Source organism: Salvia splendens, chromosome 6 (assembly GCF_004379255.2).
Source record: "Salvia splendens isolate huo1 chromosome 6, SspV2, whole genome shotgun sequence".
Classification (NCBI taxonomy): domain Eukaryota; kingdom Viridiplantae; phylum Streptophyta; class Magnoliopsida; order Lamiales; family Lamiaceae; genus Salvia; species Salvia splendens.
In genome coordinates this window covers 35,346,928-35,372,476 of record NC_056037.1, presented here as the reverse complement: position 1 = coordinate 35,372,476, position 25,549 = coordinate 35,346,928, and the positions used below count along the sequence as shown (strand labels likewise).

The 25,549-nt window shown below is 35.4% G+C and overlaps 4 protein-coding genes across 4 annotated transcripts; all 4 read right to left on the bottom strand.

The window, feature by feature from the left end:
* Window positions 1-4,464, bottom strand: LOC121807026 (MAR-binding filament-like protein 1-1). The gene is made up of 4 exons (XM_042207210.1): window positions 4,086-4,464; window positions 2,708-2,751; window positions 2,447-2,587; window positions 1-1,806 (listed from the first exon to the last, which is right to left on the bottom strand). The coding sequence occupies exons 1-4, from the start codon at window positions 4,315-4,317 to the stop codon at window positions 100-102; spliced, it is 2,124 nt and encodes a 707-aa protein (XP_042063144.1). The 5' UTR covers window positions 4,318-4,464; the 3' UTR covers window positions 1-99.
* Window positions 4,465-8,192: 3,728 nt separating this feature from the next.
* On the bottom strand, window positions 8,193-13,492 carry LOC121809245 (heat shock 70 kDa protein 15-like). Its single transcript, XM_042209774.1, has 10 exons — window positions 13,361-13,492; window positions 11,494-12,721; window positions 10,756-10,983; window positions 10,571-10,666; window positions 10,102-10,299; window positions 9,453-9,647; window positions 9,237-9,383; window positions 8,994-9,143; window positions 8,776-8,906; window positions 8,193-8,685 (listed from the first exon to the last, which is right to left on the bottom strand). Exons 2-10 carry the CDS (start codon window positions 12,661-12,663, stop codon window positions 8,487-8,489), a joined length of 2,514 nt encoding a protein of 837 aa, XP_042065708.1. The 5' UTR covers window positions 12,664-12,721; window positions 13,361-13,492; the 3' UTR covers window positions 8,193-8,486.
* Window positions 13,493-15,734: 2,242 nt separating this feature from the next.
* Window positions 15,735-16,280, bottom strand: LOC121809189 (transcription repressor OFP14-like). The gene has a single exon (XM_042209730.1). It carries the CDS (start codon window positions 16,278-16,280, stop codon window positions 15,735-15,737), a length of 546 nt encoding a protein of 181 aa, XP_042065664.1.
* Window positions 16,281-17,627: 1,347 nt separating this feature from the next.
* On the bottom strand, window positions 17,628-18,269 carry LOC121809188 (transcription repressor OFP13-like). Its single transcript, XM_042209729.1, has one exon. The coding sequence runs from the start codon at window positions 18,267-18,269 to the stop codon at window positions 17,628-17,630; it is 642 nt and encodes a 213-aa protein (XP_042065663.1).
* Window positions 18,270-25,549: the final 7,280 nt, after the last annotated feature.

Below are 25,549 nucleotides of genomic sequence, written 5' to 3'. Positions count from 1 at the left end.
GAAGTAGAATCATACGTATTTCAGAACTTCTGAGTCAAATGGTACAAGATCTCTAAAATAAGCTTATAATCTACTTAAACAGGAAACTCTAAATGTCAACTATGAATCTTTTTGCTGGGATCTATCCTTTCTCCTTCGTTGGGTATTCCTTCTACCTGAAGCTGCAGCTTTTCTCCCCTGTTGGGCATCAACTGCCGGTTTCGAAGAGTTCATTCGACTCATCAGCCTCAGTATCTCTCCCTTTGCAGAGGCCAGCTCTTCCTCTAGTCTCTTTCCTCTCTTTGTCAAACTCTCCCTTTCTTTCCCGAGTTTCATGACCAGGTTGTGGGCATCTTCCAAGTTCACCCGAGATTCTTCGGAAACCTGTTTCTGCACAGCAATGAAATTATATAGCTTATCTTTCTCAACTTCCAGGCTAGAAATCTGAGAATGTGCAAGCTCTAACTCTCTGGAAAGCATCAATGCGTGCCGATTCACATCATTGAGGAACTTAGTAGCCTCTTCTAAATCTGATTCAAGACTTTTTCGTGCTTGTTTATCTCTCGAAATTTGGGTCTCGAGATCCATCAACTCTTTCTTCAGAGAAGATATAGTTTTCCTTTCGTTATCCAGATCAACAGTTGTGCTTTCTGCTTTCCTAAGGGCATCAGTGAGTTCCACCTCCAAGCTATTGCATTTCTGCAATGCGGCAGATAATTCTGCGGACATAATTTGCAGTTCTTCGCTTGATTTACTGAAAAGATCATTTGCAGAACTTAGTTCTTCGGACAAGATTTCTGCACCACGTTTAGCTTCCTCTAGTTTCATGTGTAATGATTCTCTTGCTTCCCTAAAATCGGCCTGGACTTTACAGACCTCTTCTTCAAGCTCCAAACAAAATCTTCTCAACTCTTGCAATTGTTTAGCAAGGTCAGAAGTTTCATATTTTGATTCCTCCAAAGTAGCATGTGTGATTCTAAGCTCCTCTTCCAGAATCTTCATATTTCCTAATTCTATGTTCAACATTTCTTTTAAAGTGTCCCTCTCCTGCGTCAAAGCAGATATTAATACTTCATCTTTCTTCTTGCCATCCAACAAGATCGTAAGTTGTTCTTCAAGCAGATGAATCTTTCCTTCTCTTTCTCCCAAAAGCTTTGCATCCGAAGTTGACTTCTTTTCCATGGAGGACTTGAAGTTGTTATGCTCCATTAAAATGGCATCAAGCTTCTTTTCAGATTCATCTTTCTCAGCCAGTAAAAGGGATAATTCTGCATCCAATTCCTGCACGATCTCATACTTCAGTTCCAGCTCCTCTTGATTTCTCTGAATTACATCCTTCAATTGCTTGTTCTCGGACTCCAAACTAGGTAGATGATCCTCCAATTGCTGATATATGGAGCTGAGTTGATCCAGCTCTCTATCTTTGTCAGCAAGTCTACAGCTAAGATGCAAAATAGTATCTTCTTTATCCTTGATATCCAGTAAAAGCAAGTCGATCCTTTCTTGCAAGAATCCTACAGAATGCAGCTTCTCCTTTAGCTGTTGTTGGAGTTGCGTTTTCTCACTCCCAGCATTTTGAACACAGTGTTCTAGGTTATCAACTTCGATGGTAAGCTCTTCGACTATGTTTTGCTCCTTTTGCAATTCTTGACCAAGGTTTGTTATGGTATATGATGCCATTTCCAGTTGATTAACTAAAGACTGCTGCTCAGCTTTCACTTTTCCAAGTTCCTTATTTAGACATTCTTTCTCATTTATTAGTTCTGCCTTAAACTTTTTCTCCAGAGAAATAATAGCAGCTTCTTTTTCCTTGAGCATATTTTTCATCTGCACCCCAGAGAGAGAGAGAGAGAGAGAGAGAGAAGCATATAAACCAACAAAAATCTGAATTATGGATAGCACAACATTCAGGAACGTAAAATCTGAATTATGGTGCTCGAACAAGGAAGGCCAGTGAATCATAAAAAAGAATCTAACTAAAAAATTAGTGGGCTTAGAACAAGACACATGAGGTCAGTACAGTGATTGGGACACAGAAACTAAGAGAGCTCATGTAGAAAGATTCCCAATCTTAATGGGGGAGAACGACGACACTAGAAGAGTCTAATCATTTCTGGCGTCTTGAGGCAATGCTAGACATGGAAACATGAATATGATATGTGCATTTTATCTCAGTATGATGAATTGATGATTATTCCTTATCAGTTTTAATTAATAGGGATTATGACATAATGAGTTAATTGTTTCTTGATTTTGAGCTCTGTAGCTTGGGACATAAAGTTTCTTCAAGGAAGGAAAACTCCTGGCTGTAAACCTTTATCGACTCTTAGTTTCACTTTGATGATGTAGGTTCTTGAAGATGAAGTTCCATTTAATATATTAACGAACATATCTCAAGCCTTTTATCTCTACCTCTCTAAATCTATGTCATAAAAAATAACAATATAAATCTATTAAAATTACTTACGTGTTCTATAGTAGCATCTGAAATGGCCTTTTCCTTCCTCTTTGATGCAAAAAGGGCAGCAAGAATTCCAGATCCCAGAATACCGAGTACATTGAGAATGGAGAAGAAGGGGTGACCTGATGGACGTTCCTGCCCCGATAGCTGTGCACGTGAAATGTGCACATTAGCATGCATGATAGTATATAGATGACATACAAAAACGAGAATCAGATACCAAACCAGCAGTGCATAATCATTTTCATTTTATAGTTGGATGCAGACCTCTTCATTTTGATTCAGATGTGCTGCCGCCAATTCATTACTTTCTGAAATAGAAAAGCTGAAATTATCAGTGATGGCTCAAGAAAAGGGTTTACACTTTAGCATTATCTGAATTTACAGTATTAAACATTGTTAATTGTTTAAGCATAGGTAAGCAGTACGGTGAATAGGAAGAAGAGAATCCTGAGTAAAGAAAGATTTTAAGAAGGATGCAAAATCTTTGTAGTTGGCTACATTAATTTTCCTAGCATGCTACTGTAGCTCAGGCATAAAGAACTACGGGTGTCGAGAGTGTCTTTACATAGCTCCGCAGCTATATGGTCTCTACCAATCACTGAAACGTAACCATAATAACATAGGCCAACTGCATATATATGAGTAAATATCAAATACAATTAGAAGCTGCTTAAATGCAGTTGGAACAAATTTAACTGCCTCAATACTGTATATGCCTACGAGCCCATCTTTAACCATTGATTCTCTGATTGGCTTAAAAGGGAAAATTTCAAAATGGTGTAGTGAATATAATACTATCAGTTCTACTTGATTTGAGGGAAGATTTTCAGGTAATAATCTTTCACACACACTCTCCAATCAAGCAGAGCACTCTTGGCTTTCTTTTTGCTGGGACTATGGTGATTGATTATACATGAAAACTGACAAGAAATTATGCTGACGAGCTATTTTCTATGAATGTTAGAGTTTATTTGAGTATTGAACTAAGAATGGACTTTCTAGCTAGAGTGTCAAACTGTTTTCTACTTGGTTGAAACTCGAAAGCTGCTTGGTTATCACAAACAAAAGGAAAAGACCAAAACAATCGGAAGGGAGGGACAGAGTAGGTTGAATTAGACAGAGCACAAACCAGATGATAGGAAAGCATCAAATTGCTTCACACAAGCAGCTATAAGTGTGTACCAACCAATACCGTATAGCAGGCATTTTTATAACATGTCTCTAAGTATCCAAAAATGGCTATAACAACGCAGGCATTTTTACAATACCGTATAGGCAGTTAAAGTGGCTGAGATGTATAGTGTGCAAAGGGAAAAATGTTGTATCGAAGGATGAATTAATTACACTTAAAGCGTTTATTGAGCTGCAACTCGGAACCATCTAAATTGAGCATAACATGAAACATGGATAATTGAAAGCTAAAACAAACGCACTCAGGCTATAGTTAGGTCACCTTCCTCTCCTACAAATCAGCGATATTACCACCTTCACCAATCAGTATGAACAGAAAGCACAATAAGTAGCAATTAAGTAAAGCAAAAGCATAGCCATAAAAAAACATTAATAACTTGACAAAGAAAATCAAACTAAGTGTTAGTGTTACATAAGAAAGAGGGAAACGAAGAAACACAGAGAGAGACACCTGCATCGATTGCGTGAGCCCTGAATTTGAGAAGGCGGATAACGGCAAAACCCATGACAAGGGCCACTCTCCTGGAGCAGGAATGGGAATGGGCTCTCTGTAGATGAGCCGTGGGCATCGCATTCTTTCCTCGAGAGGGGGCGATTCTCAACGAGCAACATTTGGAAGAAGATGGGGTGGTGTGGCGGAATTGGTAGGGTGCAAAGCTAGAATTCCCGGCTGCGGAGCTCATTGTTTTGGTGTTGAGCGATCAGCAAACAAATATGAATATCTACTTCCACATTTGAATTTGAGTGAGAAGAGAATCAAACACTATTTTTGGGGTTTGAGTGAAGTTGGTAAATCAAGGTTTGACTTTCCCTTATTTCGTGCTTCCAAATATTCCAATTTCATAGCTTCCAACCTATATTACTAAAAACAGTGCATAGTGATGATATCTTCATTTTTGGAATATCAAAGCGTATTTTGAGTGTCTAAATGTTAGATATGTCGGTAATTGCATGGAATCCGTGAGAATTTAAAGTTTTTGTATATTTACAATGTATACTTTGTCACGATGCATATATGTGATCTCTATACTAGCAACAATATATAGGGGTCACAAATATGTGTCACACAACTATAGTTTCTAAATATGTAGTTCACTCTTTTATAAATAAAGATAAATTGATGGAAGAATAATGAAGTTTGATAAAATTCTGGTCCGTCCATCAATTTTAAAAATCAGTCATGCTTTTAGTTAGTCATGACGAAAAATTTAGATGAAATTATACTCCCCCTGTCCCTGAAATTTTGTCATATTTTTCCATTTCCGTCCGTCCCACAAAATTTGTCAAATTTCACTTTTTACCATTTTTGGTAGTGGACCCCACATTCCATCAACTTAGTCTCACTCACATTTCATTATAAAACTAATACTTTAAAAGTAGGATCCACGTCCTACCAACTTTTTCAACTCACTTTCCATTACATTTCTTAAAACTAATGTCCGGTCAAACTATGACAAAATTTGGGGGACGGAGGAAGTATATGACATTAATTTAAAGAAATTATTCATAGATGTCATCACCAGTGAGTTAAATGACACCACCTATTCATAAATAAAGTAGTGTTTGTTTGATAGAAAACATCATGTATCCGACTACACTTTTTTGTCAAAAAATAATTTTCATTTTTTTAATTGTGGAATACTAAAATTCACTGATACTACTATACTACATCAGTGTCACTAATCATTCCAAGGTTAGCGTCTTTATCCTTGACCCCGCAATAGTTCACAATAGATGGTCCATTTTCTATTTGGTTGTGAATATTTATTACTTTTACATGAAAATTGAGTAAGAGACCTTGAGTGATGATACAATCACATGTAAGTGAGAATATTTGGACACTTTTATTCATATCAATTAAAGAGCAAAAACAATATAATGAAAAAAAAATCAACCAAAATTAGGAAATAAGGTTATATAGATACACACAACTAGAATCATGTTTTTAGTATCTACCCTAACAAGTACATTATGAGACAAATGAAAATGGTAATTAAGTAAAAAATGAGATTCATTAATTATTCGATTTAAATTTTGAGAAAACACTAAATTTTTTAAAAATATGTGACCATTAACTCAATTGTCAATGCAAGTAAAGTAATTGAATACTCCCTCCGTCCCACTTTATGAATCTCGGTTTTACATTTTAGTTCGTCCTACCTAGAATAATTCGTAAATGATACTAATAGACCTCATATTCTACTATCCACATTCTACTCATATTCTATTATAAAACTAATGTATAAAAATAAAATTCACATTCCACCATTTTTTTACTAACTTTCCTTTTACATTTCTTAAAGTTGTGCCCACTCAGTAGGTCTTATTTGAATAGTCGCCAAAGTCAATGGATCGGAGAGCAAGAAAGCTTCTTAACAATGAATTAACTTTACACAAAAAATACTCTAAGGTGCAAAAATGAAGTTGCATATGCAATGAGGCATGAGCTACATTGCTCAGATAAAATAGTGAAATCTACATTCTTCTCCATTTCAAAGATTGAATACTCACCAAAATCAATCTGCTCTTCAGCACACTTCATCACCTTCTTGTACCAATCCCTCGTCACGCAAGCTTTCAAACGACACTCATTGCAGCAGAATAGATCATCCCTAAATCAACAAAAAAAATCCCTAAATAATATTAACACATAGATTGAAAACTAGGGTTTCCTCTAATCCAACAATATAAATTAAATACATATATATTAAATAATCTTGTGTTAGGTTACATACATGTGCATGTAGGTCGTTCCCCGATCCCAGAGCGAGGTGGTGCATTCGTAGCAAATCTTGGAGTAGTCTAGCTCGGAAGATTGTTCTTCCGAGCTACCAATAGGAGGAGGATTGGGGAATTCGAGGATGCAGTCGTTGAAGCGGTGAACCACTTCTAAGGTAGGGTGATTGTAAGTTGTGCGCGTGTATTCCCCCATTCTTTGCACATAATCTAGGGGTAGGAAGCTCGCGGTGTCGTGCACACGGTCATGGGGAGTGGACTTAGGGTTTGGTGTTGCGGGGACGTGCTCCCACGCCCACGGCAGCAAAAGCCGTGGGTGGAGAGGAGGCACGGTGGTACTAATCCAATCGTTGGATTGCTTCCACGTGCGGGTGAATTGTCGCCGGACGCGTATACGTTGCTCGAGGGCATTTTGGTAATTTTGGCGATGGATTGCATCAAATTCCGAGTGCTGAAAACAATGTGATCTTCGTCGAATGGTGTGTCATCGAAAGCCAATAGCCCTTCTTTTTTCTGCGTTGATATGGAATCCGTTGAAGAAGATGATTCATTGTTGTGCACGAGATTCATTCAAGGCTGGATGTATTGAACTTGAAACCATCCGAGAATTGGTTGCTACGAGTGCAGCTGGAATGCAAGACCACCAAAGATCGTACAGAGACGTGGTGGCACAAGGAAGAGTGAAGCAGATTTGATTATGCTTTCCGTTATGATTAAGAGGTTAAACTTAGATTAAAGATTAGTTTTAGATTGTTCAAATGGAGTGTATAAATATGGAATGTTGTTTGGATAGAATTAAGGAATGAATACACTGCTCTATCCCTTTCTATTCGGAGTAATCCAGTTATACACTTTCTTCTAAATGAATTCTTGCGTTTCCTTTCAACTTCTAACAATTCTCTCTAAAAAATATTTGTATTTATGAGTTTATCTGCATAAATGAATTTTCTCTTCTGATATCTCAAAATGGTTCACAAATTGCATCTTTTATAGCTGAATGCAAAGTGAAATAACTGCATTAGTATTATTTTTCAATAAAAAGAAGAAAATAAAATGAGAAGAAACCAAGGAATCTTCTTTTTGTGGGGGATGGCATGTTTAATTACAAACTGCCTAAATTAAAGCACCATATATTTATGAGAGGGAGTTGATTTTTGTGATGTGTGAAGGAATACTCACATGGTTAGCATGAGAGAGGAACTATTTTGGTTGATAATCATTATGCGTCTAAACGAAGAAGACCTAAGCACGAGTTCATTTTATTTTATTTTATTTTTTAATTTAAATGAAGTGAATGAGGAATTATTTTATAATTTAAATGAAGTGAATGAGGAATTTGAGTGACAGGTAATTTCAGGATTATTCTGCTGATCTGTTTTGCAGAAATGGAGATAAGTGCAGATAGTGAAAGTTGAAACTTTGCCGTATAAAGACAGAAATTAAATATGCAAATTCATGCGACAAAGCATTCTAATGAGCATCCTATGCAATTGAATAGTATAATAAATATACAATTTAAATTTATTTTCAAAAAGTTATTGTGCATCATATTATACTCCCTCCGTCCCCTAATAGGAGTCGTTGTTTGACCGGGCACGAGTTTTAAGAAATGTAAAAAAAAGTTGGTTGAAAAAGTTAAAGGAATGTGGGACCCACTTTTTTATATTGATTTTATAATAAAATGTGAGTGGAGTGAGTTAGTGGAATGTGGAACCTACTACCATTTATGGTAAAAATGAAGAGTGACTCTTAATGGGGGACGACCCAAAAAGGAAATTAGCGACTCTTATTCGGGGACGGAGGGAGTATAACTTTCAAAAAATTTAATTTTTCAATAAACTTTGAACTTGATAAATTGGATTTCAAGTCATCAACACTGTCATTTTAATGTTTCGATAAAATAAAAATGGGAGGCACCTCCAGACACTCAGCACAAGCCCTTTTTTAAGAGTCAAAACGAGTGTACAACGTCTCGCACCTATAAAATAAAATAATATAATTGAAAATATATCTATCAAGCATTTTCCATGCAGATAGATCAAATCTTAACCCACCACCAACTCCCAAATCCGCAGATACAAAAATACTGCTAACAAAAAGAATGTTTGCTGATGATTTATGCAGAGCTTGGTCCGTTCTCAGGGTTATCTGTTTCCATGGGCTCCGCATCAGGCTGTGGTGCTTCGTTTTCAGATCCAGCTTGGCCGTTCTCTGTCCCTTGTGGGGATTCACCTCCAGAAGGTGATGCGGGTGTTGGCTCAGGAGTGGATGGTTTGGCCGCTGGCTTTGGCTTCATCATTATCGGCCTGCAAAACCTGTCAACAGCGCATATCGTTTTCTTCAGAAACCATAAATCAAAGACACTGTATCCACCAACTATTTATGACTTCATTCTCTCAAGGTACCTGTCAAGAGAGTCGGCCTTCTTCCTAACATCAGCAGACAAAAGAACAGGCGGCATGTGCTTTGCAAGTGTGTCCTGGTGTTGTTGCTTCTCTCTGATCCAAGCTTCAGCTTCGACACATTCACTCAGAACCTGGAGAGTGGAAACACAAACTGAGTCGAGTGTTCACACCACAGCTTCCAAAAAAGCACATGGGCGTGTGGGGAAAGGGAAACACACCTTTTGTCTCTCAGCCAGGTCAATGTGATCAAACTTGGAGTCATTCGACATTGCAGCTTCCCTGTAACTGTTGATGCAATTAATAAACTGGTCGATCACAGTTCCTCTCTCTGAATGCTCCTTGAAGCGCTCCTCGATGGGATCACCTTGCTAAAGGAGGAGACACCCAAAAAATTGTAATTTTCATCTTCTAGATGTAGGAGAAAAGAGGGGGAAAGAACAGATTAACTACACAAAACCCACCTTCTTGAGCTCATCCAGCTTAGCAATATATACTCCTTTTGTTTCGTCCTCACCATCCTCATACAACCAATCTTCTACCTCCTGGAGTCTAGAAATAAGCTGCTCTCTATCAGACTCTGTCACAAACTCGTGATATTTGTCATGAAGCTGCAGTCAGAAAGAATGGTTAGAATCAGAATGTTGTGGTTGTCAGCAAAGATGAAGATTCCTGCATACCTTGTTCCGCATGTCATAAACATAGGCCTCTACAGCATTCTTTTTATCTTTAGTTTCTTCCATAACTCGATCCTGCAATGCCATCTCGAACTCCTTCTCCACAGCTTTTTGCACATCAGAAGCAGCAAGACCTCCATATATAATTTCTGATACAGGCACGGTAGTTTTCTTAACCTTCTTCTTTGGTGCCTCCACCTGATGAAATAAAATCAGGGGTAATGGTATCACTCTACAACCACTTGCGTATAATAGGGCGATGGATACCAACAATAGTTATTAACAAGGTGCCTAGGTAGCGGGAATAAAGCTTGGGTGTCGTGAGCTAAATGCAAAACAAAAATCGAAGCATTTCCATGGATATCTCAATGCAATCTGCTAGCATATGGACACATCAACTATGACTTAGTTAACCCAAATCAACCGTACTCAGATATCAACTATCTTTTAAATTTGTTTATTGAGAACCCGTTCCATAAGTACCATAAAAAATATATCTATTGAAAAACCTAAATATATTTCACAGTTTATTGAGAACCCGTTCCAAAAGTACCATAAAAAAATATATCTATTGAAAAACCTAAATATATTTCACAGTTTATGAACATATGCTCAATCATCATCACTAGGAAAATTATCATTCAAAGCTAACCTTATCCGTTTCCATTTGAGATGTCTTATCTCCTGATTCTGAGACACCATTTTCAGCTCCAGGGCCATCCATCTTAGCATCTTGCATATTTACATCAGTTTCTGTGCTGCTGGGATGAGTATCATCTGTTTCCATCTTGGTCCCCTCTTTAGCTGGCTCTTTCACAACTGGAACCTCCACCTCTTCCTCTTCTAAGAGCTGCAGCAAGGTATACCGATTAATATTTCAAGGTTAATAAGGACATTCTCTTCCCCACAGGAACTAGAATCGAAGGGGTGACCTTAAGCTTAAATATCACAGTAGACCAATTGTCAATTGTCTTTCCCCCATGTCTTTGTGATATAAGAAAATAAGTGCAAGAAATAGAAAGCACAATAGTTTGATCTACAACATAAAATCGACAAAAATTCCGAGCTTGTGATATCAATATATATGGAAGGATATACTGAGATAAACATTGGAATCTTACCAACGCAGACTCAACAGAGACGATGCCATGAAGATTCAGACGCACTTTGACCTTCAACTTTGCCCTTTCACCTTTTGCAGACTGGAAAGGTCCAATCTGCACCCCAGTAAGAGGATATGTCATATGCTGAATGCTAAGTAAAGGAAACACATGTAATAGTATGGAAAGAATTCATAACAAGCTACCGTGTAGGTACTAATTTTTGCAGGTGCCTGCAATTCACTGGCATCAGCATATTGTACGTCTATAGTAAAGGTGCCAGATCTGTAGAAAGTCAACGCCTTAACACTAGGTAGGGGATTACCCTTGGGGAATACGACAGTGCTCTGCTGGTTATCAGCTGCTCCATTTTGTGTATCAGGAGCAGTTCCTTTCCATGACAAAGCAATGGAAAATGGAAAATTCTCATTAACCTACACAAGGGAAGAGCATACATAAGTAGTCCATTTATGTGACAATTGTCCAGAGATCATCCCACCCTGCAAAGCTAGTAAGAACCCAGACATTTCAAAAGCATAAGATAAATGTTAGGGTACTACAGAATCATATCACCAAAATTGTTTAACAAGTTGTTGATGACAAGTACAATGATGAGCCATGTGAAAGAGGACTAAGGAAATATTCTTGACTATTCAACATAACCCCAGACCCCAATAGATGGAGTGAAGTTGCAGGATCATTGAATCACCCAATGTCATATTCCCCAGTGTTGCATTTCGTCAGCATATAAAATAAAGCTCTCAAAACGATTAACGGCAGCCATATTACCAATTCATTTCTCTCAAACTTTTTCCTTTTAAATTAGGCTTCAAAAAAGTTGTTTTGGATCCGCATTAAAGTTTATAGAATGTGAGGTAAAGAAAAGGAGAAATACATAAAGATCTTCAGTATAATGGCAAGCAGATTCCTACAGAAATATTTACCTGGAAATCTCTAACTTTAAATGTGGGGCTGAGAATAGCACATTGCAGAGCACTGCCTTTCGCCACACATTCACTAGCATTCATTGTTCTCCTAGGCTCCTTTCCAAAATACTCAGTCAAAATTTTAATAATAGCAGGAACTCGAGAGCCTGAACCAACAACTTCAACAGAATGTATATCCTGGGTGGTCAGTCCAGCATCAGCAAGAGCCTTCTCCAATGGCTGTTTCACACGTTCCAAAATTGGAATGCTAATCTGCTCAAACTCATCTCGCATGATAAAACCTCTGACATCCTTCTCTTCCATTAAGCATTCAATGTTCAGAGGTGCCTCAGGATTTGCACTAAGGACCTTCTTCAACTTCTCGCAAGCAGCACGCAATCTTAGGCAAGCCCTTGCATTTTGATAGACATCAATCTTGTATTCATCCTTGAATTTTGCAGCAAAATGTTGGAAAAGCACTTCGTCAAAATCCCTTCCACCCAAACACCGATCATAAGAATGAGCCAGTATCTTCAGCTGACCCTTCTTGAAGGCAGCAATACATACTTGCATACTGGCATGACCAACATCGACAAATGCAACATTCATTGGTTCATTTTCAGGTAGGTCAGTCTTGTAAATGCCATAAGCTAAGGCAGTAGCCGTTGTCTCATGAATGAGATGAAGAGGGTGCAAACCAGCAATCGTTGCAGCATCTATAACAGCTCTTCTCTGCAGGTCGGTGAAGTAAACAGGTATCCCAATGCAGCAGTCTACGACAGCAGCATTCAAGTTCTTTTCAGCAATGATCTTCAAATCAGAGAGTACCATTCCTAATAGCTGAGTAGGTGTGAAGGTCCTTTTTTCCCCCAAATACTGAGCATGAATCAAGGGATATCCATCAGGCCCTTCGGAGACTGAAAAAGGCAGCGATTTGATATCCTTCTGCAACTCGGGATCTGAAAATTTACGTCCAATGAAACGCTTTATCTGCGATATTGTATTTTTAGGATTCATCATACTTGATGCAGCTCCTGCTGTACCAAGGAATCGTTGCTTCTCGCCAAAACATACGATAGCAGGAGTTTCACGCTTGGACTCATCGTTAAGCACGACATCGATTCCTCTTTGCCTTGCAACCGCAACAACACCACTTTCGTTCCCAACATCAAAACCTACCACACTCATGTTTGCGTTAAAACTTGAAGTTTCAGCAAAGTCCTTCCGCAGCACGACACGTGTTCACCTGGATCATTATTCATTAAAATTTAAATTTGGAGTCACCACCATAAACGACAACAACACGTATGTACCAGCATTAATTACCACGAACCCTTGGTATTTATTAATCGAAAAGTTGCAATAATCTGATAGCCAACGAATAACAAACAAAAACTATACTAACAGTATGTAGCAATCAATCTAAAAATAGCAATAATCTGAAACCACTAACAGCAAACATTAAAAGAATCGCAAACAAGTTTACCTTTTCCACTCTTGGCCCGATCAACATTTCATGCACACATTGACGTATCAGACAACTTAATTTATATATTAATCAGCAGATATACCACTCAATCAAACAAAAAAACAAACAAACAGAACGCGATTAAGGCCACTATACATCGTAAAGACAATCTCAAGCTCTAGAGCCTAAAAACCAATCACTCCATCCAAATTGAACTAAAACAACCCCACAGCAAACGAAAACGCCATAGAAATGACACAAACTCAATCGAACCTAATGAAGTGAATCCACAAATACACATTTTCACTAAACATAATAACATAACATATGCGCCAAAAAGAAAACAAGAAAATCGATTAGATCTAAAAATAAACAACGATGCAACATCAGCTATCACAATTCAATGGGGAAAAGTACCTGAGAGCAGATCGAGGCTCCGCGCAGAGAAATTTGAGGGATTTTCTCTTTCTAAAAGATACTGTGAGAGAAGAAGAGCATAAAAATAGAAAATAGAAAATAGAAAATAGAAAATAGAAAATAGAAAAACATATATAGGTGGAAAATAAGAGAGAAGGTTCGAGGGTTTGCGTCATTTCTCAAGTAATTAAATTAAATCAAAAAACAAAAATGTCTTCGTGATACTGCCGCTTCTAGAAACATCTACTCCATGCTTTATTTTTATGAAACACGTAAATAGAAATTGACCTCCGTTGGGCTATATTTTTTGGGCTTCGAGTTTGAACGCATAAAACGTGATTCATGTTTGCGAATAAATAAAAACTTAATTAAAATGTTTTACTACTTGTTAACATGCAATTTTTCATATAAATATATTTAACACACTAATTTATTTAATTAGGGTTATGATTTAGGGTCTAGGATATTATATATGTGAAAATACTCCATTAATGAGTTTTTGCATGTTTTAGGTTGGGGATATAGGAGTTGTATTATGTATATTAGTATTAATTATGTCCATGAGCTTTAATTGTGGTTTATACTACGATTTATTAGGATGCATTTACTTTGAGTTATTAAACATGTAAGGGATGGATAATTTATCACTTTATAAGAAAAAATTAGAAATTTAAATACTGTTGTATAAAATTTTGAGCAACGTTTTTTCATTGGGTAATTAAGTATTATACATAAGGAAGGTATTATAATTTTATACTGTAAGTCTGTAACATTTTTAACCTATAATATTTTTAACCTATCGGTAATTTCAATTACTATATTGTTGAGGGCTATAATATTTTTAACCTATCGGTAATGCACGACGAGTCCTGGGTATATAATATTTCAAAACGATAATTATATTTATATCACATTTCCATTTATTTCATGTACTTTTATACTGAAACAAAATTGCAGCCATATCATCATATAAGATTGCATGAGCAATAAATAGTCGCACGACGTAATACCCAAAAATGGATTTTTCTACGATATTAAACCTTAGGAAATTATGAGTTATCGAATTATAAGGATATTTAGATTATGTTATTTTTATAACCAAATAGAGGTTTTAGAATCATATTAGAGTAAGACATAATTTGATTTTAGTAATATTGACAAATTGATTTATATAACATAATACGATTAATTTAGCATATAAATTAATCTTGTGCTATATATATGTCACGCATAATTAATTTAGGCATATTACTTGAGGTAAATAAATATTTGATGTTTAGAGGCTAATTATGAGATTAAGTTTCACTACAAGGGATAAGTTAGTGATTTTAGAGATTAATTAACTTTATTAAATCTTTTATTTAAAATATTTGCTACACACACAAAATATCATAGGTATTTGGCAGGTAATATTAATTAGATGAATGAATATATGGTCAATAGAATCTGAAATCTTATACGTAAAACACAAAAGATTTGATTGGACACATTCAACGTAACAAGGATAAATATAAAATTAATATAGAAATCTCAAATATATCATACTCAATACCCGACCCGTATGTGAATTCGGGTACCCTAATACCCGATGCGGGTACGGGTACCAAAATATCATAAACCCGAAATTATTATATTTCAAATTTATTCTTTTATATAAATTATATTGTGATGAGAATAGAAATTATTAAAAATAACACAATATTAGTACTATTTATTGACTATTATTGAAAGTCTAAACTTCAATTCTAAACTTCTAATATTTTAGCTTTCTCTATATAAAATAGACATTAGACAAATAGACACTACTTAATTTTAAAATAAAGAATTTTTTGGCATAAATTGAAACATAAAAGAGATTAAAATAATTTTTTAAGAAATTAAATGAACATGTAAATAAAATGTAGAAAGCATAACTATAAATTTTCAAAAGATGAAAAGTAAGAATATAAATAATGCAACATGAACATAACACATATGTAAAGAACTATTAAAGTCGAGATAATAGAACAATAAAATGTCAAAGCAACCTATACTAAATAAAATTATTTATCACAAATACATAATTATTCGGGTTTAATCGGGTACCCTAAATCCAAAAAATTCTAACATTAACAACCCAAACCCGTACCCAAACCCATAATTTCGGGTTTCAGGTCCGTCGGGTATTGGGTCGGGGTCGGGGTCGGGTATACCCGAAACCCGCTGATAAAATTTGCAGGGCCTATCATTTATACTCGCTGCGTTCATTGAAAAAAAAACATTTTTGTGATTTTATTTCGTCAACAAACATTTTTCAATTATGTTAGCTATAATTAAGAAGAGCCAATTTTCCATTCACAGTAGTATTAATAATATACAAAGAAATCTCCGTCATTCAGCGGAGGCAGACTAGCCGGAGAATCGCCGAGTTCTGTTTCAAAAACACGATGACATCCACGAAAGCTTGCAGAATACGCCTATGAGATTCCTTATCGTTCATATCGAAATAACAAAACATCAGCTCTTCTAGAAACTTCCAATCCACACTCCGATTAAGCTCGATCCTCGCCTCCACCATCTCCAGAATCGACTGCCGCAACACATCGTACGGATCCGGCGAGTCGATCAGCAGCATGATCAAATCCTCCGGCGCCAAGTCACCTCCCTCCGACGTCGACGTAGGGGAGGCGGAGACCATGTCGTCAGTTTTAATTTGCGAGCCGGATTGGTCGCAAATCTGCCCCGATCCGCTGAGATTGTTCTGTAGCAGCGGAAGTGAGCTTCCTTCTTCGTACTCCTCTCGGTAGAGCGATATGAAATTCTCGAATAGGATTTCGTCGCCGTCGTCTTCCTTCTCCTTTACGGAGGTGATCTTCGGTTTGATAGGGCTTGTGAGTTTTGAGAGGTAGTTTTGCAGCGTTTTAGGGAATGGCTTTCGCATTTTATCCTTCTTACAAAAAATAACATATGGAAGTAACATTTTTTCCATTTTTACAAAAATAATAACATTAATTTAGGTTAAGAAAGAGTTTGGAATTAGAGAGTCGTCATAGACTCATATATATAGTGAGATCTTTTTCGATGATGAATAATCAAAATTAATTAAGACTTAAGAGGGGATAATACTGTCAGCGGCACTAAATTATGAAGTAAGTAAGCAACTGTAATGAGAATTTATACTGTATATCTATTGTGAGAATTTCGTCAATACTCCTTTTCTGCTTTTTATACAATTATGAATACCTATAACTGTATTATTTGAGAAACTGAATTAATTTACAAACATACATACAATGAGCTAGTTAAAATTTAATCATGACAATTTAAAATTATGGAGTATATTTATATGCATCTGATTTATATGTTTTAAATGATTATAGCTATCTAAATCACTGGATTTCAAAATAATGCGCCCATTCTTTGAAATAAGTAGTACTATAATAAAGTACAATTATTTACTATTTATTTCTACTAGCATATAGTATACCCATAATGTTAATTAGGGATAATAGCCATTTAAATCATGAAGTTTGGCAAATTTTATCCTATTACTTTTAAAATTAAAATATTAAATTATAAATTTTAATTTTTCTTTATTGTCCTATTTGAAAAATATAGCTTGAAAACTAATTTGAAGGCGTATTTGAAATTACATTGATTCGAAATTGATAATTGATGGATCTAGTCCGGAAATGCTATACTATTTTTATGCATGTTAATATATAGTATTTGTGAATGATGACATTCACATTAGCGAAAGATCATTAACCAAGGATGGAACCACAAGTAAGCTGATGCTAAGATTAAATTAATAATAATATTATTATAATTTTAGTTTTAATTATAATATCTTTATTAAGGTTGCATTCTCAAAAAAACACATGCATGATATCTTTATTTTTTAATCTCTTAGTATTTCTTAGACTTTTAGTCTATAGGCGTACGGAGTAGGAGTACTAGTTTGTGATAATTTTTTAAAATCAATTCATTTTGTTTATATTTTAACTGCCCATATATACAATACTATTAATTTATGTGTATTTAATTGCCAACATACCATACTTATAGCTCGAAATGGCCTTCAAATTAGCATAAAATGATTTATATACAACTATAAATGACATTCTAAATAAGAGATGTTATAGTATGTTATTTTATGACATTATTTTCGAATAAAGATGACATTCACATTAGCGAAAGATGCCATTTTTTTCTTACACGAAGTCGTTACAATTTTTTTCTTAACTTAATTTTTAACTTAGACTCTTCACCACATTTCATGCATGCATTACATCTCCTCATCCAAATCTCCATTATCCACCGGCGGCAGACTTTCCGCAGATTCGCCGGAGATCTGTCTCAAAAACACGACCACATCAACGAAAGCACGCAGAATATGCCTACGAGATTTCCTTTTATTCATATCGAAATAGCAAAACAGCAGCTCTTCTAGAAACTTCCAATCCACACTCCGATTAAGATCGATCCTCGCCTCCACCATCTCCAGCATCGACTGCCGGAAGGCATCGTACGGATCCGCCGCGTCCATATGCAGCACCGCGAAATCCTCCGGCGCCAAGTCACCGCCCGCCTGCTCCTCCGATGTCGACGAGGCCTCGTTCGTAGGGGATGCGGCGGCGGAGGAGGAGAACATGTCGTCGGTTATCCGCGAGCTCCTCGACGAGCCGGTTTCCACGAAAAACCGCCCCGATCCGCGGAGCGAATCCAGCGGAACCGACCTTCCTTCTTCGTACTCCTCTCGGTAGAGCGATCCGAAGTCCTCGAATAGGCTTTTGTCGACATCCGACAGATCACCGCCGTCGCCGGCGGTGATCGACGGCGTTTTCTGCCGTCTCAGGGGGGATTGTTTGCTAGGGCTTGTGATTTTTGAGAGGTAATTTTTCAGCGATTTTGGGAATGGCGATGACATTTTTTCTTTCTCCCAAAAAAAAATTAAATTATAAAAACTAAAAGAGTTTGGAATTAGAGACTAGTCGTCATATTTATAGTTAGATTTTTGGAGATGGTGAATAAAAACAATTAAGAAGATATAATATTGTCAGCGGCATTAAATTATGAATGAATTACACTACATAATAATAATTGACGTTTTTCTATTGACCAAAAATATAGATAGGTAAGTAATTGTAATAGTAATATTTACTGTAAATGATTTGTTAAAATTTCGGAAATATTCCTTTGAATATCTATGAATATCTATTTTATTGTTTGAGAATTTGAAATAATATACGGAGACACATACAATGTGAAATTTAATTATGTCAATTTAACACTCTATGCATGTGATATTATATGTTTTGAATGATTATAGCTATCAATCTGATTTCTGAATGTGCTCACTGGATTTCAAAATAATGCCCATTCTTTGAAATAAGAATCATATGCTATACAATAATAAAAGAAATTATTATTTATTTCTACCAATGTACCCGTAATATTTATAACCCCCCGAGGCCACGAATGGTATTGGGGGTGGTACCCTGGGTACCCGTACCCGATTTAAGCCAAATTTGTTTTTCCAATACCCGCCCCATAACATATCGGGATTACTCGATACCCGTGTCGGATATCCCGCCCCATAACTTGACTTGTTAACAATTATAACATCCTTTTAAAGTCTTAGTTATGTTATTTTGGTATGTTCGTCAATAAATATTTTATTTTATTTTTATTATAAGTAGTAAGTAAATTTTATATTCTATAAATTTATTTTTCTCATATTCTCATAAATAGTAAGTAAACGTCTCACTAATATTTTCAATTCCCATTTCCCACATTTCTTAAACATATGCTACTCACTTCTGTTTGCATGGGCTTGGTCCCTTAATAGAGTTTTTTTGTCCTGACGATTTGGGATTTTCCCAATAATTTATAGGTCCAATATTACTTCAGTTGGAAATTGTTGAGGAATAGACTTTGTTTTCTTATTTCCATTATAACTTCAAAATCTAATCAAATGAGAATCGGTAAGGATCCTAATCCACTGATCCTAATTCATTCCTACTTCACACTCCAACAAAATAAAATAATCTTAAAAATATGAACAATTTAATAAGTGATGGTGGGTCCATTTTAGTTTGTTGTGAGTGTGGAGTATGAATGAATTAGGATTAGTGGATTAGGTGATCCTCACCAGAATACTGCTCCCTTAATGGCTAATGCCCTATTTTAACTTGGTGTTTGTATTCAAACATTGAAACACATGTTACATAACTACGTCCAAATATTTGGTTCATTGATACTGAAATAACTAAACCTCAAGTCGATAACCTCAAAAACAAAGTATCATCATACGTTTATAAACAGCAGTTGTAGATACTTGCAATTAATTTAATTTTAAAATACGTGATACCCAATTTCCCATATTAAAATTAGAAAATCTGTGGACGTATTTGGAATCACAATTATTCGAATGTGATAACTGATAATCGATCGATCTAGGAATACTAATTTGTTTGATTTCATTTCATGAAACAACCGATTAATTCCGCCAATTTAATTTAATTAAACCAATATCAATTTGCAGAGGTAACGGGTCGGATCCAGAATCTGGACACAACCATATCCAAATCTTCTTCATTTTCCGACGTGATTCATTTAATTTTTAAATCAAATTAAAAATTATTTGATAGTCACGAAACTTAATCCTAATTTTAATTTTTAACTAATCTCAAATCAAGCATTTAAATACACGGTACACCCTAGCTCTCGCTCTATGCGTGGTGATAGCCTAACAAGTTTGTTGTAACCCATTAAACTTAAGATTAACGCATCTACTCCCTCCCACAATAATTGTCAATCTTCTTCATTTCAGTCCGTCCCACAATAATTGTTACACTTCATTTTTACCACATTCCACTAACTCACTTCACTCACATTTTATTATAAAACCAATATAAAAAAATGGGTCTCACATCCCACTAACTTTTCCAATCAACTTTTTTTTATATTTCTTAAAACCTGTGTGCATAATAAGAATGACAATTATTATAGGATGGAGGGAATAACTAATAACAATAATAAATAGAACCACAACAACAAAACTGAATATGTGGTCACATTTCACCGATAACCATAAAGACAATAACACAAAAAGTAGTACTCCCTATTGATGTGGATCCATTTCTTTCTTCTTGTTGTTTTTTTCTTCTTAAGTTCGTGAGAATGTGAACTTCGCCAACTACTACTATAGTATAGTAGTTGTGTAATGATAATTTTGTCGGTGAATCCTAGCAGCAAAGATGGTTTTTTTAGATGTAACTTGTAAAAGAGTAGGGGTAGTGCAGTTCATGACTTCATGGTGCTGAAAAGAATTCTAAAGTGATGGTCCATTTTAAGTGTTTGTTAATACAGTTTTGTTGGAAAGTTTGATGCTACTAATTAATGTATTAGGAGTTAGCCTTTCTCTACTTGATGGTTTGGTATGATTTGACATAAATTCTTTCTTGTCTAAAACTTGCAATTTGGGTCCTCTTACAGTGTGTGTGGCACTAACTTCACTCATTGCTTTCCACCACAATTTGTTGGATTTGGGGCATAATACATAAAATCTTATCCTCAATGTGGTGCGTGCTTCAGAGAATGTTCTTTGCCTATTCACCATTATAGAATTCATGGGTTCCATCTTAAAACCAATTGGTGATAAGAGGAGAGACTCATGAAACTTATATAGTGGATTAAACTCTTTGTGTACATCAATGTGAGATATTATTATATTCATTTTTTATATTTCAATTGCCAACACCCTCCCTCAAACCCTTCAAGGTGAATCTTGGAGGGGTTGGATTTTTTTATGATCGATTGGACAATCGGCCCAATCCACCCTCCCTCAAACCCTTCAAGGTGAATCTTGGAGGGGTTGGACTTTTTTATGATCGATTGGACAATCGGCCCAATCTTTTTTTCGATCGGTTGGACCACTGGCCCAAATTTTCAGCACAGTTATACTGCTGGGTCAATCATTTTTTTCGGTTTCAGCCCAGATCTACTGCTGGGTCAGTTAAATATGACCCACAGTCGGCGACCCGCTCTGATACCATGATAGAAATCCATGGGTTTCATCTTAAAACCAATTGGTGATAAGAAGAGAGGTCCATGAGAATTATATAGTGGATTAAGCTCTTTGTGTACGCCAATGTGAGATATTATTATATTTATTTTTTATGTTTCAATTGCCAACCCACCATAATGCCAATTAGGTAAATTGAGCCAAAATTAGCATAGTTAGTGTTTGATTACAGTCTTAAATGCAAAATATCAAGTCATCAATAAAACTGCAAATCGGTTGAGCATTTAATCCTACAGAACATGCCACCAATTCATCCTCTTTGATTTTGACAATGGCACATCACCAGTTTTTGATAAAGACACATTGAAGAATAAAAATTCAGTGATCCAGTCTAACTAATTGTAGTTGCAAAAACCACTTCTCTCTATTTCTTTCTTTTTCTTTTTCGACTATTGTGATTGGTTGATTCTAACCTTATACTATAAAAATACTAGTTTAAGGAACAGTAAGATCCAAATTAATCCAAATAAAAAATTCAAAATATAAGAATTATATTTTGGTAACCGTAACAGTAGGATGTCCCAATAGGATATTACATTGAAATGACATTATAAATAACACAAACATAATAATATAATTAACCTTTTCAGCCATCCACAAAAACAACAAGTTGAAAAGGAGTAATGAAATTTCAATCAAATATAGTACTCCCTCCGTCCCAAGGCAGATGACCCCTTCCTTGGATGGCATAAAGTTTTATGCAATTTTATTTTGTGTGTTGAGTGGAGAGAGTAAAATAAGAGAGAAAGAATAAAGTAGAGATAAATGTGTTTCCATTTATAAAAATGAGTCATCTTGGATGGGACAAACAAAAAAAGAAAGTGTCATCTTTAATGGGACGAAGGGAGTATATAATTATCTCATTTATGATAGCTTGACTTCTAACAAGACAACTTGCATTCATATCTGATACTATGATTTACTCCCTCCGTCCCGTGCTACTCGCACGTTTGCTTTTCGACTCATCACAAAGTCCTTACACTATTTATAATTTAAGTTAGAATTAATGCATTTAATTAATATGTTAGTTTAAGTTAAGAGCTCTTTTATTAAATGATGTCTCATTACACCTAAAATTCTTTTTTAATTACACAAAAAAATCAATCCCAAATTTACGACCTAAAATGAAAAGTGCGAGTAGTATGGGACGGAGGGAGTACTATAATTATGAATCTCCTGATTTTCTTGAGTTCCACATGGAAGGTACATGGTTGTGTATAAACATGGATTCAGTCTGCAGACCGATAAAAAAACACATTTATATAGCTACTTGTTATCTATATTATGCAAAATGATCCTAATAAACTAATTAAGCTCATAATTTTGTAATTCAATTATATGTATTATATATAGTCCATATTCTTCACCATATATTTAATTCCTCCACATGTATTTGTTTGCAAAATCCTGCCACCAACTTACAAGTTTAATATAAACCCATGTTTAATGATTCTCAATCATTGAAAGGAATGATTAAGACAAGAAAATGCAGGGTTTACTTACATATATCAATAGACAGGAAAATATTTACCTAGATTTACATAGATTAGTGACGAAAGTGCAGCAAGTAAAAAAGATGTATCGATGTATTGATGAACATATGCATGAGTAAATATAAAATTTTTATTAGCCAATACATGATTCCAACAGACAAGTCCTTTGGTGATGCAATTAGAGCATCAGCAATGGAGGAGTCAAAACCGCGACCCCGATTTTTCGCCGACGCAGGTTCTGACGCCGAACCATTGCGACCGGCGTCGGCGAAATCGGCGTCAATTTCGGCGTACCCATGCCGATTCGTGTGGTGACGCCGGTTCTAACGCCGATCCTCACGGCGCCATTGTAGGCCCCGGATCGGCGTCAGAATTTAATTTTTTTTTTCGAAGACACTATATATACCGCTCTGGACGTCATTTTTGAGGCTCATATTCGACTCCAAAAGGATTTAATTGAAGAGTTGTGGGCGCGGATGATTGGAAGACATTAGTTTTTATTTAAATTTATGTAATTTTTTTAAATGTATTTTTTTAAAAATTATTGTACTTTTTGAAATTTTAATAGTATTATTCAATTTTCCTGTATTTATCTCGTACATTAAATTCCGTATGTTGCTACAATTGTAAATTAAATTTATATAATTGTTATTAGTGATGTGGATAGGCTATGTGAGGGCTATTTGATGTCCAGTTGCATGTCCAGATGATGTGACAAGAGGATTTTAGTGCTTGATGATGTGGCAGTGAGAATGCTATGTGAGGGCTATGGGAGGTCCTAGACCATTGTGGATGCTCTTAGCAATCAAAGGATTTTGATCGCAAAGCATTTTATTCAAAAACTATAACATTAATTTCTTTAATAAAATATTGTCACAGAATTTATCATTGACGACCATCCATCTATTATCTATCTATCAATAAACACTATTTTAATTCAAATCTCATATGGTATTTAAACCTCACCCACTCCCAACAACCTAAACGGAAAATTAAATTGCATACAATGAACCAACTTTCAATCACCGAATTCTTAAAAAGGGAAAAATTATGATCAGCATTTAAATGGACTAACCAACACTAATTAATTAATTCGACAAAAAGGGAATCCAATGTGAATAATAATAGTACTATAAATTTAATTTTCCATTACCGTTACCACCCAATTAACAATTCAGTTTCAATACTATTTAAGTCAATCGTTTCGGCTGATTTCACTCTCTTGTCTGCAAACGCCCCACTAATATTCAGTAATTGCAGATCGACCCCTCTGAAATTTAATCAACCATTCCTAATTGAATTTCTATTATAAAAAACATTACTATGAATAAAGATCCAATATCTAATTTGGTTGGTTTATTCTTTACACATTTTCATATCCTTTCAATTCCTTTTGATGAACAAAAAAACTATTAATAAATACGAGATCTTAATTACCTTATACTTGAGTTTTAATCAATTATTAACAAAGAAATTTTAGTATACAAAAAAGTTTTTAGTAAATTATTTACATTTCATACAAAATTAGTTAACTCTAATATCTTGCCCCCTAATTAAGATGAATTAAATCCACAAGCGAAAACTAAAATCCCAATCCCAATCCCAATCCAAACTTTCTCCACATTACGCAAAACTTAGATGATTCGATACTCAATTAATTAATCATTTAAAAACTCACTTAGTTTAATCACAATTTTTTAAATCCAGCAACATACTTTAATCTTGATTCGATCTGCCTGTGTAAAACACTTGGTTGCATCAACATCAACACAATTATAAAACGTCAACATGGTTCCAAATAATCAAGGAATATCAAATTAAAGCATGTAATATAACACAAAAAAACAAGAAAAATGTAGATTCCCATACCAAACTTTTTTTTTATTATTATTATTTCTTGGATGGAAAAGTGATGAAACTAAACCATGAATCTAGGATTATGAAGGATTCTTGATGGAACGGCAAAACGAGCGGAGAAGGATGTAAAAAGAAGGTGATGATCATCGGCGGAAAGAGGGCCTTGATCAAAGTTTTGTGAGTAAGAATGTGGATCATAGGTGAACCTCATTGAGTTAGAACAACCAAAGATTCTCTTCTTCTCTTTCCTGAACTTCCTCCAAATCTGCCTCCAAATGGGAGCTTTTGATCTTCTTGCACCAGCGTTGTAGTGCGCGAACCGGTCGTATTTTAGGCTCGAGTGGGTTCTCGGCCAGCAGGCATTTTCATGGCTCAACCAGGGCTCTTCATCCATTCTTGAATAGTCTCTCTGTGTGTGTGTGTGTGTGTTTAGTGAGTGGGGAATATATAGTGAGTGATGAGTGTGGAGATAGGAATTTGGCTCTTTTTCTTGTTACTATGTATATGTGATCCTTGGTATTCAATGAATCTTATGTTTGGTTGGTTATGTGCAATATAACATTAATGGATGAGAGTGGCACATGACAACTTTTGAGGGGTAAAATTGGCAATTACTCAAGCTATCTCATGCCTTGAGTGAACTTTGAGCATGATCAAATCTTGTATTGGTGTATCCATTTTTAACACATGGAGATTTTTTTTTGTGTGTTACATCTTGAATTCTATAATGATCGTTCTCGTAGTTAGTATTTTCTATATAAATAGATTGTT

Excerpts from the sequence above, each read along its gene's own strand:
- LOC121807026 (XM_042207210.1), bottom strand. The coding sequence starts at position 4,317 with ATGAGCTCCGCAGCCGGGAATTCTAGCTTTGCACCCTACCAATTCCGC. Across the intron at positions 2,588-2,707 it reads ATCTGAATCAAAATGAAGAG|CTATCGGGGCAGGAACGTCC; the intron begins GTCTGCATCCAA and ends TCACGTGCACAG. Across the intron at positions 1,807-2,446 it reads CAGATGCTACTATAGAACAC|ATGAAAAATATGCTCAAGGA; the intron begins GTAAGTAATTTT and ends TCTGGGGTGCAG.
- LOC121809245 (XM_042209774.1), bottom strand. The coding sequence starts at position 12,663 with ATGAGTGTGGTAGGTTTTGATGTTGGGAACGAAAGTGGTGTTGTTGCG. Across the intron at positions 9,144-9,236 it reads AGCTGGATGAGCTCAAGAAG|CAAGGTGATCCCATCGAGGA; the intron begins GTGGGTTTTGTG and ends CTCCTCCTTTAG. Across the intron at positions 8,686-8,775 it reads AAGGCCGACTCTCTTGACAG|GTTTTGCAGGCCGATAATGA; the intron begins GTACCTTGAGAG and ends CGCTGTTGACAG.
- LOC121809189 (XM_042209730.1), bottom strand. The coding sequence starts at position 16,280 with ATGCGAAAGCCATTCCCTAAAACGCTGCAAAACTACCTCTCAAAACTC.
- LOC121809188 (XM_042209729.1), bottom strand. The coding sequence starts at position 18,269 with ATGTCATCGCCATTCCCAAAATCGCTGAAAAATTACCTCTCAAAAATC.